The sequence below is a fragment of the Sinohyriopsis cumingii genome, chromosome 18, assembly GCF_028554795.1.
Source record: "Sinohyriopsis cumingii isolate HCF-2022 chromosome 18, ASM2855479v2, whole genome shotgun sequence".
NCBI classification, from domain to species: Eukaryota; Metazoa; Mollusca; class Bivalvia; order Unionida; family Unionidae; genus Sinohyriopsis; species Sinohyriopsis cumingii.
The window spans coordinates 90,737,008-90,750,300 of record NC_142978.1 but is presented as its reverse complement, the minus strand read 5'-3'; the positions used below and the strand labels follow the sequence as shown (position 1 = coordinate 90,750,300).

Genomic DNA, 13,293 nt, shown 5'->3' with positions numbered 1-13,293 from the left:
AATAACCACAATGATAATCTATTTCACAGTCAAGGCTACAATAAACCATTATGCAGGAACAGAGACAGCAGGGGAAGGTCTTGTTGTATACATTAGGGAAGATGCAAAATTTTAATGCAGAAAGGTGACTTGACTTGGAGTCACAAGAAATTGAGAGTATCTGGTTGGAAAATTCTCAAAATAATGCAAAATCATTTCTAGTTGGTTTCATTTAAAGGCCACCTTCCTCCAAAGCAATTTGGAATGATAATGTTTTTAAACAAATGGAACATGTTCTTGCACAGTAGAAACATATACATGTAATAGGTGATATGAATAAGGACCTTCTCAATACTCAAATAAGGAACAACTGGATGGAATTTATTGATTCATTAGGCCTAGTCCAGCTGGTAAATGAGCCCACAAAGGTACAAGAAAAATCAAGCACTCTTACTGACCACATTTATACCAACCTATCAGACAATGTGGCTTGTGTTAATGTACCGAATGTTGGTCTTAGTAACCACTATCCTACTTTTTGAAAAGAAAGGTTAAATGCAAGAAAAATAAGAAAAATATACACAAAACAATTACTTACAGATCATTCAAAAATTTAATGAACAACAATTTCTCAATGACCTATATAAAGTTCCATGGAATATGATCCAAAATTTGGATGACATATATGAAGCTCTGAGGGTTGTTGTTGTTGTTGTTGTAGGATTTAACGCCATTTTTCAGCACAAGATAGGCTATACATGGCGGCCAGTATAACTGGTGGAGGAAGAACCCTGGAAAACCCAGGGAAGAACCACCGACCCACGAGAAGCTACCGGCAGGCTTTCCCATGTACCAACGTTTGCCGAGCCTTGGACTCGAACCCACGCAGACAGAGGTGAGATGGCAGTGATCCGTAACGGAGAACGCTTTAGACCACTCGGGGCCCCGAAGCTCTGAGGGTGTGGACTGACTTATTCATGGATGTAGTCTATAATCATGCACCACTGAAAGTACATTGAGTAAAGAATGAAATCCAACCTAATTGGCTTGCTACAGAAATCCCAGATGCAATCAAAACACAATATAAAGTATGGAGAAATAAAATAAAAAGTATAATTAAAAAAGCTAAAAAGCTTATTATCAATCATTGCTTGAAAACCAAAAAGATCAACACAAACTCCATTTGGAAAGTCTTCAATGAACTCACTGAAAGAACACACAAAGATCAGACAAAAAAAATTCACTCACTTCTGGTAAATGACACCATAGTCACTGATGACACTGACACTGCAAATGTTTTCAATGATTTTTCACCAATATTACCACAAAGTTAAACAAACCAGTGTTAGAAAACAGTATAACATTCATAATCAATTTAAGTATTGCAACCTCATCTGTCCTCAAATTATGGAAAACTGCAAAAGTAATTCCTATTCACAAACCTGGTTATAAGGATTATGCTGATTACCAGCCAATCTCAATACTACCAAACTTGTTAAAATTGATTGAAAAACATATCCATGATTCATTCATGTCATATTTATAAAAAAAACATTTGTTTATAATCTTATTAATGCTTCTTATTATGTAAATGGTACTCTGGCTATGTCCAGGAATTGTCCAAATGTTTGTCATCGAAAATTGGGTTCAAATCAATGACATTTCGTAACCTCTGTCCTCTTTCTCTTTTTCTGCCACAGTTTCAAATCCAAAATGTGTAGTCCTGACATCTTCTTTCGTTTTCTTATTTCCGTTTTCACTTGTATGATTGGCACTTACTGAAAAATATCTTATAGATTTTCTGTACAATAATTTGTAATGTTTCCAAAGCGTGCGCCGGGTTAAGGAGGCAGCCATCATGGGAGTATTTATTGTATTATTAGATTTACTTATATAATTTTATTACAATCAGTGTCAAATCACTGAGTATCAATCAAATTATGATATAAACTTAGAATGATGTATTTTTATTTATATCATACAATGGTCGCAATGCACTAGTTTTATTGTTTCTACCTTTAAATTAACTAGATAATAATAAGTAAAAATAACTACTCCTACGGTAAACAAAGCAACATGGCTACCAACGCTGGTGATTTTGCAATGTCGGAGAGAGAAAAGTTTCAACATTGTTATAATAGACTAAGAACTTTTTATTTTCACGAAGATGAAGCATCAAAGACAAACCTGAACATACTTCTTGATGAATTAATTGCACTTGAATACTCGTGGATTATTGTTAAAACAGAGGTGTGACTCACGATTTCTTTATGTGTCACCAATTTTCGTTATAACTTTTCTGTCTTAAATATGTTTTCCTTCATCATCGTCGTCATAGTCATCATCATCATGGTCGTCGTAGTCGTCATCATCAATTTTCTTGTTTACCAGTTATTGTCAAAAGGTTCCGATATATGTATTAATCATGATAATAAAAACAGCGGGTTAGCTGGAATATTAGGAACAAGTCGACCAAGGTGTGAGGTAACATTTTGTGACAATGCTTGCTTGTCATTTAACCTTTGGGTTAAGGTCTCAGTCATGACAAATTTGCATTTAGGTTTTGACTGAAGTATTTTCATTTGCATATATTTCCTAAACTCTACGATAGATTGTTTGACGCTTGAGAAGAATCATTATGAAGGCGAGTCAATTAATTCTCCCATCTCTTTGATTTTGGAGTCAAGATCAAACAGAAAATACATTTTTATTCAATTTTGTTCATTTGTTCATATTTTCCAATGTATTGATGAATTTTATTTATACTTTTTTGTATGAATCATTTTGAATCTAGGACGGTTAATTCAGTGACACGCTTGCTCAACCTTTTGAGCTATGGGTCCCGGTCTTGTACTACAGCTCCTAGTGTCATTTGTAAAAGTCTTTGGTATGACTTGGCTGGAATTCAAACCTACAACCTCCCACATCTAAGACAGACACTCTAACCACTTAGGCCACCAGAATGGTCTGAGGAGAATTGCAGAGGCTGTGTAGAAGCTTGAGCAGTGTAACTCGAAGAACTGTAGCATATCATCTGTTGATCAAGCAAACCCAAGTGGCATCTCCTGTCAAGTGTGCCACAGACAGCACACATTGGCTACTCATGTACTCACAGAAACCAAATCAGTGATGTCATGGTCAGATTCAAACTCAAAGGATAAAAGCATCATTACATTATATTGTTCATCTATCTGTCTGTTTTTTCTTCTGTCAGTTCAAAATGGCATTTCAGCACATTAACTTAAGGTCTGCACTTAACAGTACCAAACTTAGTGGCTGGCTTTCACTGTGGTAAGGAAGAAGCTAATGTAAATTTTTGAGTAAAATGGTCAGAGGTTACACTGATTGAAAGAACAAAAATGGTTTCCATACAATCACATTAATTCTACATTGCTTGACCAGACTTTGTGGATGGTGTGCATTTGGCATAAAGAAGCCTTTCAGTTTGATGGTTTGAAGATTGAAGGTCAAGGTTACTGTGACTGTGACTGAAAGAAGTAAAATGATTTCTACACAATCCATTTGGTACTACATCACAAATCTTGAGAAATTTTGTTGGGCTACTTTGCACTTGAAGTAAGGTAGAAGGATATTGATTTTGGCTTCAGTAGGTCAAGGTCATAGGGCTATGTTAAAGATACACAGTTTAACTGATTTGTATACATTTCAAAGGATTCTTTGAGATTAAATCAACATGGTGTTATTCTTCAGACCCTGCAAAGGAAATAGCCTATGAGTATATCATCCTGATGATCTGCTTGAGAAATGCATTACATAAGCATAAGTATTTATCCCTTTATTGGGCTTATAGGTGGGTGAGGAGCACAGATAAAGAAAAAATAATTTTGTTTTTGGTAAAACACCAAAACCCTATATAACTGTATGTGGCCTAGCCTTCAAAGGACCAGGAATAATTAAACCAGCAACTTGGATGAAACTGAGTCATGGAAATTGGCCAAGATTTCTCATTGTTGCATGGAATGACTAGAATCAAACACTAACCAAGCTATCATCTTTATCCAATTACTAAAGCACTACAGGACCTGGGTGGAGAGCCACAAAGTATATCAAAGGATTAGGTAAGGCCACCTACTGTAGAGTGTAGCTGCAAGGCAATGTGTAGAGATACTCATTAAGGGAATTTCTGACAGGTCTTTTAGCTCTTCAGTATCATGTTGTTTGATTTTAAATTTCATTGGTTGTTGTGGAACAGATTTATGCTTTATTCTCTACAATGTTGTACATTTATTTGGCAGAGATTATCTTTCTAGGGTTTTTATGCAACTCATTGTTACATTTTTAAAATTACACTTTTATTAGACACCATATAACCACTATTGGGTTCAGGTAACTTTAAACACTACTTCCATTTTATATAGTTACCCCATGCTTTAGGATTGGAAATATTCTCATACCTCATTTCCATCCATTTTGTGAACATGTAAGCAACATCACTTTACACCTGTCACTCTTGCAATAGTTCATATGATCTGTAGAGCACCCCCTTAGGTGGCACTCTACAGTTGCATATTTTGCATAGGGTTAGGATTTTTATAAAAAAAAGAATTTCCCCGGCTTTCCTCACTGGTTATACTGGCTATTTAAAAAAGACCTTGTATATCTTAGGTATAATTCAAAGAACCTTTAATTCCCTTTATTTTGGTGTATGATAAACGGTGTAATATGGGTTATAGAGTATACAGCTTGGCCTTACTCCAGATGTGCACCTTTCAAAAAAGTGCTAGCTCCACTTAGTCATTTTCACTTCCTGAACTTCAGAGGTAAATTGTATAAAAAAAGAGCCAATAACTTTTTTTTTACATTTTATATATTTGGTAATTCATTCATTGCACTTTCAGAAGCTGGTATTGTCTAGCCTGGCAAAATTCATTTTCCCTATTTTAATAGTTGCTATGGATAGTGTACTTTAGACTAATTCAGGCTGATTTTTTAGCACAAGGGAGCAGTCATTTTAGTTAGCAGTGTGTTTAAATCATGTACAATTTCCAAAAGTACAATATCCAAAGAAATATCATCCATATTACATTAATGTAGCATAGAGGTATGCCAACATTCTCTCAATTGTGCATGTTTTAAATGCAAACAACTTCACCTTACATATGTCACTCACTCAAAAGTACATAATAACTGGTGAGTGCCCCCTTATTTAATTTTACAAATGGCATCCAACATACAGCAGTCAAAGGTTGAAAATTACAAAATATTTAATTTATGTTTAGTGACATCTTGTGACCATTTAACTCTGTATGCAAATTATACAGTCACAGCAGGAAGACAGAAGGATATATATGAAACAGGTTTGTTATCACAGTATACAGTCACAACAATATTACAATAAGTTTTGGATTCTTAATCCTGGATCTGTTTGGACTGCCGTTAAAGCTAGGAGAGGGAGATTAGAGCATTTTATAAATAGGATCACAATTTTGCTTTTATTTCTTCTTTTCTTTCTTCTTTTGAGCTTCCTGCTTGCCTACACATATATTTAAAGCTCTAAGTACAAACAGTGCAGAAGTTAAATCAACAACCTTCAAGTGAAAAATTACTTTTGTCTGTTTTCTTACAGATTAATAACATTTGTTAAAATAGTTGTTCAGAAAGTAATTGTATTTTCCCTTTAAATATTTTGTGCAGGAGGCAAACCATTTACTGACAAAGCTGTGTGGAACAGTTCCATTCCATCAGGAGAGACTGGTGGTCAAAGTTTGTCAGATAATTCATAACTTCAGGACAAAACAGAAAGTAAGTTCATCACACACATCAGCACATGTATGCACATTTTAGGATATCTTAAAAGTGATGTTGAAGCATGCTTGTAAAGTAATTCAGAGAATTTTATAAACTGTGGTATAAAATAAGTTTGGGTATAATGAGCCAAGTCTGTAGATAAAATGAGTATGTTGGTAAGTATAAGGAGCTAAATCTGTAATTAATATGTTATAAAATCAGTATTTTAATAGCTGCTATGGATAGTGTACTTTAGACTAATTCAGGCTGAATTTTTAGCACAAGGGAGCAGTCATTTTAGTTAGCATGTGCTTAGATCATGTACAGTTTCCAAAAGTACAACATCCAAAGAAATATCATCCACATTACATTAATGTAGCATAGAGGTATGCCAACATTCTCTCCATTGTGCATGTCTAAGATGCAAACAACTTCACCGTACAAATGTCACTCTCTCAAAAGTACATAATAACTGGTGAGTGCCCCCATACCCAGATTTTTATATATCAGGGACACCCATATATATAGATATCAAGTACACCCATATTTATATTTATCTATCAATCACACCCATATTTATATTTATCTATCAAGCACACCTATATTTATATTTATCAAGCACACCCATATTTATATGTAATTCACACCCTTATTTATATTAATCAAGCACACACATATTTTTATCAATCAAGCACACCCATATTTATATTTATGTCAAGCACACCCATATTCATATTTTATCTATCAAGCACACCTATATTTATATTTATCTATCAAGCACACCCATATTTATATTTATCTATCAGTCACACCCATATATATCTTTATCTATCAAGCACATCTATATTTATCTATTAAGCACACCCATATATATATTTATCTATTAATCACACCCATATTTATATTTATCAATCACACCCATATTTATATTTATCTGTCAAGCACACCCATATTTATATTTATCTATCAATCACAGCCATGTTTATATTTATCTATCAATCGCACCCATATTTATATATATCTCTCAAGCACACAAATCATATTTTATTTATTTAAGACTCTATCCTAGATATTGTAAAAGAAGTGTTTCAATAAAGGGTCAACATGCATTTATTTATTATACACATACACACAAAGTTTTACATGGTTTTTACATTATGATGTTTTGATCATTTAGATTGATCTGGAGGAGAAGTGTCTGGACCTGTTGACAGACTACGTAGTAAAGGCCTTACATCGATGTCCAGCTTGGGTCCAGACTGAGACACTGAAAGCTTTTGCATCAGTGTTGTATGAAAATTGTGATAGAGTCTCAAGGGTATGATAGCTTGCATTTCATTTCCACAGTCAGAGTAGTTTTTTAGTTTTAAATGTTTTCTAGGACATGGTTTATAAAAAAAAATTGTGTTCAGAGTAACTCCCCTAGTAGCATAGCAACCAAATGGAAAAACTATTTTCCATTTCTCCACAATGGTTGAACCAATTTGGATAAAATTTGGTAGGAACGTTTTTAGAATATTCTCAGTCAAACTTGTTTCTGGGGTTGCTATCATAGCAACAGTGTGGCTGACTTAGCAACAGGTGGAAAACCTATTTTTCAGCTTTCCAAGAACAATTGAGCCAGTCTTGATTGAACTTAATAGGAATGTTTAATGGAACATACCGTATATACTCGTGTGCAGGTAAAGTCAAACTGCAAACAACAAAGATCCTGACCTGCAGTAGCATGATGGGCATGCAGGCTAAGATCTATGTTGTTTGTTATACTGATTATTCCTAACAAATTGCACAGACCCAGATCTGCTAGCACATTATGTGTTGGCAGATCTGGGTCTATGCAGTTGGACTTGCCTTATAAGCAAGTATAGATGTTACTCTTTTAGAATTGGCTTTGAGACAGCTCCCCAGGCATTGATGTGGCTAACATAATAACCATATGGAAAACCAATTTATAACTTCTTCTCCAGAATGGCTGGGCCATATTTATTATCAGACTAGGTATGAATATTGATTAGGTTATGCATCTCAGACTGGCACAGCATTGTGGGTTGCATTGTAGTACAACAAGGTTAACAAAGTCCAAGGCCTTCTCAATTGGAAATGGTATTTTGGAATGCATCCCAGCACAACAAGATTCACAAAGTTCAAGGCCTTCTCATCTGGAACAGCATTATGGGATGCATACCAGCATAACAAGATTCACAAAGAAGTTAGCCTGAATCAGATTCAGCCATTGAAAATATATGACAGACAATGTCTTTAAGATCATTTAATTGAAAATAAACATTTGATTTTTTAAAGATGTAACATTTTATTTCAATTTTTTTTTAATTGACAGTGTACAAAATAATGTTTGTGTCTTCATTAGGTTGAAAGTATATAAAAATAGGTTGTAGAATTTGTACTGCAGAATATTCATGTGGACTTGTTTATATGGGCCTATTTGCAAACATATATGCAAGGCTACTTTTTAGTACAGTTTCAGTAATTCATACTTACAGTAATCAGTATAATTTGATTTCAGTCTCTGGAAACACTATTAGGGCGACACGGGATATTGGTTCAACTGGTAACACTGCCCACACAGGATGAGGATGTTTTCAGAGAAGCTGTCCAGTGTTTGGAATGTCTTACAACTAAGTAAAAATTGTTGTGTTTAAAATTATTTTTAAAAAAAATTAATTTTATACCTGCCCCATTCCCAGATAGTGTTGGGTTTATTTTAGACTCAAAAAGTGTTTTGCAGTTGTGGGGGTGGGGCAGTGTTTTTTGTAACCCCAAAGTGATGTTATTCATATAAGACTATAGAAAATGATTGGAATTTCAAATCTGAATAAAGATAAATAACTGATTAGTCCTTTAAAATATTTAATACACTTGCAAGGATAACATAGTTTGTAACACTGAGCTGTCAAATATCATCACCACACACATGCATATATGTGTAAGCACTTAATCACAACCATGCTGACATTAAATAAAAACACAAGTCTCCATCTTTAGAATCCATTGGATGGGAAAAATATAGGATTAATTAGATGCAGTCTTTGCTGTTCAGTAGAGGGTTTGAAGGTAATGCAAGTATCATTAGCATTCATATTTTGCACTTATTATAGACTGGATGGCAACATTGTTCAGACTTCCCTGTGGGATTTTCTGAGTGAATCCTGGTCCGAACTGAGTTGTTCTTGATGACCATAATGTTAGCATTGTCAGAATAGTATTGAATGCAGCTTGACTGCAAGATATGCTTGTCTGTATAAAAAAATGAATATACGTCACTGGGACTGACCATTTCACTAGGGGGGAGGGTGGTGGAGAGGACATAATATTTTTAAGTTTAATGGGTTCCTTGCAATTACTACAGCAGTAATAAATGCCTCTTTCCATTATGGGTGTTTATCAACACAGATCAGCTGTGTAAATACCTCTGTCCATTATGGGTGTTTATCAACACAGATCAGCTGTGTAAATACCTCTGTCCATTATGGGTGTTTATCAACACAGATCAGCTGTGTAAATACCTCTGTCCATTATGGGTGTTTATCAACACAGATCAGCTGTGTAAATACCTCTGTCCATTATGGGTGTTTATCAACACAGATCAGCTGTGTAAATGATTCTGTCCATTATGGGTTTTTATCAACACAGATCAGCTGTGTAAATGCCTCTGTCCATAATGGGTGTTTATCAACACAGATCAGCTGTGTAAATGATTCTGTCCATTATGGGTGTTTATCAACACAGATCAGCTGTGTAAATGCCTCTGTCCAGTATGGGTGTTTATCAACACAGATGCAAACACAAGCAATTACTTGCTGTCTTTTAGTCAGTTTGGTTCATAGCTAAAATCATTCTGAAATTCATGGGTCAATTAATAGTTGTTATATTAACAAGACTAAGATAGCAAATAATAATAAAGAGAAATAACCTAAATCTTCAACTCAACATGTCGGATATGTTATGGTTTGTCCAGGTGATACATGTATAGTATTTGCATACCTTCCTGTTTGTTTGTACCCCCCAGTCCGATTTTATGAAAAGAAACACAGATACAAAAAATGCACAAAACGTAGTCATTGCATTCATTGATTTATAATTTTTAACCTGATTCTCACCAAAGGGTCCCTAACAGATTATTGGTTTTGAGACACAAATGGAAGCTTGTGATGTGAACAAGCAGTCAGACTGCCTGCTGTCCATTTACACTTTCTATAATAGTCTATTTACATAAAAACTATTGTCTGCATACAATATTTGCAATGTCTAGTTACAATATTTCTAACTCAAAGTGAACAAACAAATAGGAGGAACACTTGTATACATATATTAAAAAAGATGTAAAGATGTGAACTACATCATATCTGTTGCTTGCAAATGTAGACTGGCTCAATAAAATATGTTGCTAAAGAAACTCTTGTTTGATTCAAAATGCCAACAAGTTGACAGTGTCTGGGACCCACTTGGTGACATAAATTATAAATTGTTGAATTAAATGATTGAGCTTTGTTTTATTTTTCATATCCTTGTTGTCTTGTGTTTTTAAAATTGGCAGGGGGAGGGGTAAAGCAAACAGGATGGTGTGAGAATACTATGGTGCTGCTGTTTAAACTGAAGTCATGCAGTCCAGATTGGCCTAATATAATATGTTGTTTGTGTAATTAGATGCTTCCCATTACTGCTGTGCATCACAAAGTGAACCTCCATTAACCTTTAGTTCTGAAATTTAGTTTTATGGGGCTTTTCTTTCACTGCTATTTCTTCTTGAATCAAAGGAATGTGTTTAGACATTTTCCCTTCAAAATGAATTGCACTTGAACACTATTCTGATGATTGAAATAGCCTTGCTTTGTGTTTTATATATGGAGTAAAATCTGACTTTAAAGAAACTGTCAGTGTTTACAAACTTGCCAAAAAAAATTAATACGGATAGTTTCAACATTCAGGACAATGATGTGTAATAACTTTAGTTCTTCAGCAGGCATCTACCTCTAACTTGAAATGAATTGGGTTATTCCACTTTACGAACTTTACCAATACAAATTAGTATCACGCCTCACACAAGGTAGTCTTCAATGGACTTAACGCATCACCATAGCTATAGTCAGTCAGTTAAGTGGAATGGTGGCTGTTTACCATCTTGCCTTTTAATTGCCTTTATGACAGGTAGCATTATAAACTGCTTCAAGGACAGTTTTATATCAGCTTTGAGCAGGACTGTTTACTGTTTATACTTGCTACATGTTACAAGCATATATTGAGGTTGTTTTCTTAAAGATTACTGAAAATGGTATTTTTCTAAACATGACTGTAAGGGGTTTGGGAGTAAAAAAATTGTATTTTGAGTGTTACACATCATTTTACGGCAGGGATGCATGGTTTGATAAAAAAGACAGGATGTAGTGATCACAACATATACACTTCAGATTTTACTGTTTATTATGGTAACAACACCTGCAAAGTGGTAATGCAGTTCCTTTACAACTCAGCAGTCCTGGGTTCTATCCCCTGTTCCAGCACAAGCAAGAATGACATACCACCCTTCCAGGTTTGCTTCAAGACAACCCTGCACATACATCTGAACTATGAAGAAAACTATTTTACAATAAATAAATAAAATATTGCTGAAAGCATCTTTAGGTCAGAGTTTTTAATAATTGGTTATATCTCCTCTGTGCACTAGTCGATTGGAACCAGTCATATATGTTACAACTCTGTGGTTGTAAACTAAGTAAAAGAATGAAGCATAACCAACAAGTTTTTCTAAAATTTACAAATAATTTAATTATCAAAGTTATAAAATGAAAATTTAAGAGGAACATACAGTTGTATGAATTAAATACAAAATAATCCTAAAAGGTTCTACTCAAGTCCAAAAGAATCGTGTTCAGAATGAATTCCAGATCATTGAATGCACTGGTCTGCCAACAGTCCTGATGTATCACAATGGCATCATCCCAAACTCCTTTGAATAAATTCACAATAGTCATAGTCCCAGAATACCATTTTAGCCCAATGAGCACTTTGTAATTCCAGTGAATAATTCAAACAAATGTCTCTTCTCAAATTATATCTAAACAAAACAAATGTTTTTTGCAGATTGTTATTACCACAAGAACATATGAAATAAGAATCTGAATTAGAAATCAGTTAATTGCTCAGTTCTCTCCTTATATACATCGACTAAAGTCTGTTATGACTATATGTCACAATATGATTCCATGTGACAAACCTTTCTCCTCAATCCAACATTTCCTAATACCTACTCACATGACCTATATCACAGTACTGAATAACCTGACTTTAACTAGCCTACCATAAGTAACTCCAGACTCGAAAACAGGTTGATTAAAAACTTGACAACACTTATTTAAAGATCCTATGCAATCTGTGTGCCAAAGTGAAACACACAAAATAGATACAGCGATGTACCAAAAGGTACACAAGATATAGATATACATAATATTTTACATGAATTCATTATGGGACATTGGAAAAACAGTCATGTCTGAATAAAAAATGTGTCAGTGGTCCAAGTGATGCAGGGAAATTATCTTCATAATTAAGACATTGTCACAATTCATCTGGGTAATCACCACATGATTATACTTTTTAATTTAAAATATGCATCGCTTCCATTTGCAGTGTTCCATTTTTGGGGTAATTACCACTTTATTGTACTTCTTAATTTAAAATATCCATAGCTTCAAATTTCCACTGTCTTAGGATAATTGCAATTTTACACAGGCAAGCAAATGTTCTAATATAGATTGTCTTTTGGGAATGATGGAATTTTATATTACCTGTTGGGTAAATTCCCACCTCAGACATTATGCATAGAAATTTAAATTAAATATGTTATGAATTTTATTTCATTTATTATTTGAGATGAAAGGAATATTATAATTATGCATATACATCTTTAATAAATGCATATGCATAAAGAGTGCAAAGTTAAACATACAAGTAAAAATAATTGAAATTGATTTGACCATCAGCACATGAACTTAAAAAAATTATTACCCCAAAGTTTTGAAAGACAAATTTTGGAGACAAAATTGTAATAGTCATTGATGGTGATATATTCTCCATTAACAGTATTTCTTTAGCAGTGCAGTGATGAAAATGGTGCAGGTTCAAATCCTGCCCAGACCATGTTGGGTCAGCTATTGTGGTGTCTCTGAACAAGACAATTTACTCCCATTGCCTCAGCATGGCATAATCTTTCATGTATTGTAGTGACATTAAACATCAAATTTTGTGGAAGGATTGCTTCTATATTCTTTCCAATTTGCAGGCCTGCTAGTGGTGACTACATGGAAGAGAAATATGCTCTCATTTGCTTCCGGATGTTTACAGATCTGCTACACCAGACACAGTCTGCTAAACTGGACCCTTTTGCAAAGTGCAAGGTACTTGTTTATTTAATACCATTATATGTATCAATATTCATGGTTTAAATTTACAGTATTTGTATTACCTTAAAATTGGATTATTTTAGATATGAAAGGGAGTCCTTTTAACCACACAGTTCATTGGGTCTACAATTCATGGTTTTAACAGATT

The 13,293-nt window shown here is 34.2% G+C and overlaps 2 protein-coding genes across 4 annotated transcripts in view; one reads left to right on the top strand and one right to left on the bottom strand.

Annotated features, from left to right (window-relative positions):
• LOC149777427 (2-methoxy-6-polyprenyl-1,4-benzoquinol methylase, mitochondrial-like) overlaps positions 1 to 1,780 on the bottom strand; it is a 30,639-nt gene extending 28,859 nt beyond the window's left edge. The window contains exon 1 of the mRNA XM_089942049.1: positions 1,650 to 1,780. The gene's annotated coding sequence lies outside the window, so the exon portion shown is untranslated. The remainder of the gene's footprint in view (positions 1 to 1,649) is intronic.
• A 275-nt stretch (positions 1,781 to 2,055) lies between these two features.
• LOC149777426 (HEAT repeat-containing protein 6-like) overlaps positions 2,056 to 13,293 on the top strand; it is a 76,287-nt gene continuing 65,049 nt past the window's right edge. For all 3 annotated transcript variants that reach the window (XR_016416178.1, XM_089942048.1, XM_089942047.1), the window contains exons 1-5: positions 2,056 to 2,229; positions 5,635 to 5,742; positions 6,905 to 7,045; positions 8,252 to 8,367; positions 13,025 to 13,139. Coding sequence is in view for 2 of the 3 variants with exons in the window: in XM_089942048.1 (XP_089798174.1) it covers positions 2,056 to 2,229; positions 5,635 to 5,742; positions 6,905 to 7,045; positions 8,252 to 8,367; positions 13,025 to 13,139 (654 nt within the window). In the remaining variant the exon portion in view is untranslated. The remainder of the gene's footprint in view (positions 2,230 to 5,634; positions 5,743 to 6,904; positions 7,046 to 8,251; positions 8,368 to 13,024; positions 13,140 to 13,293) is intronic.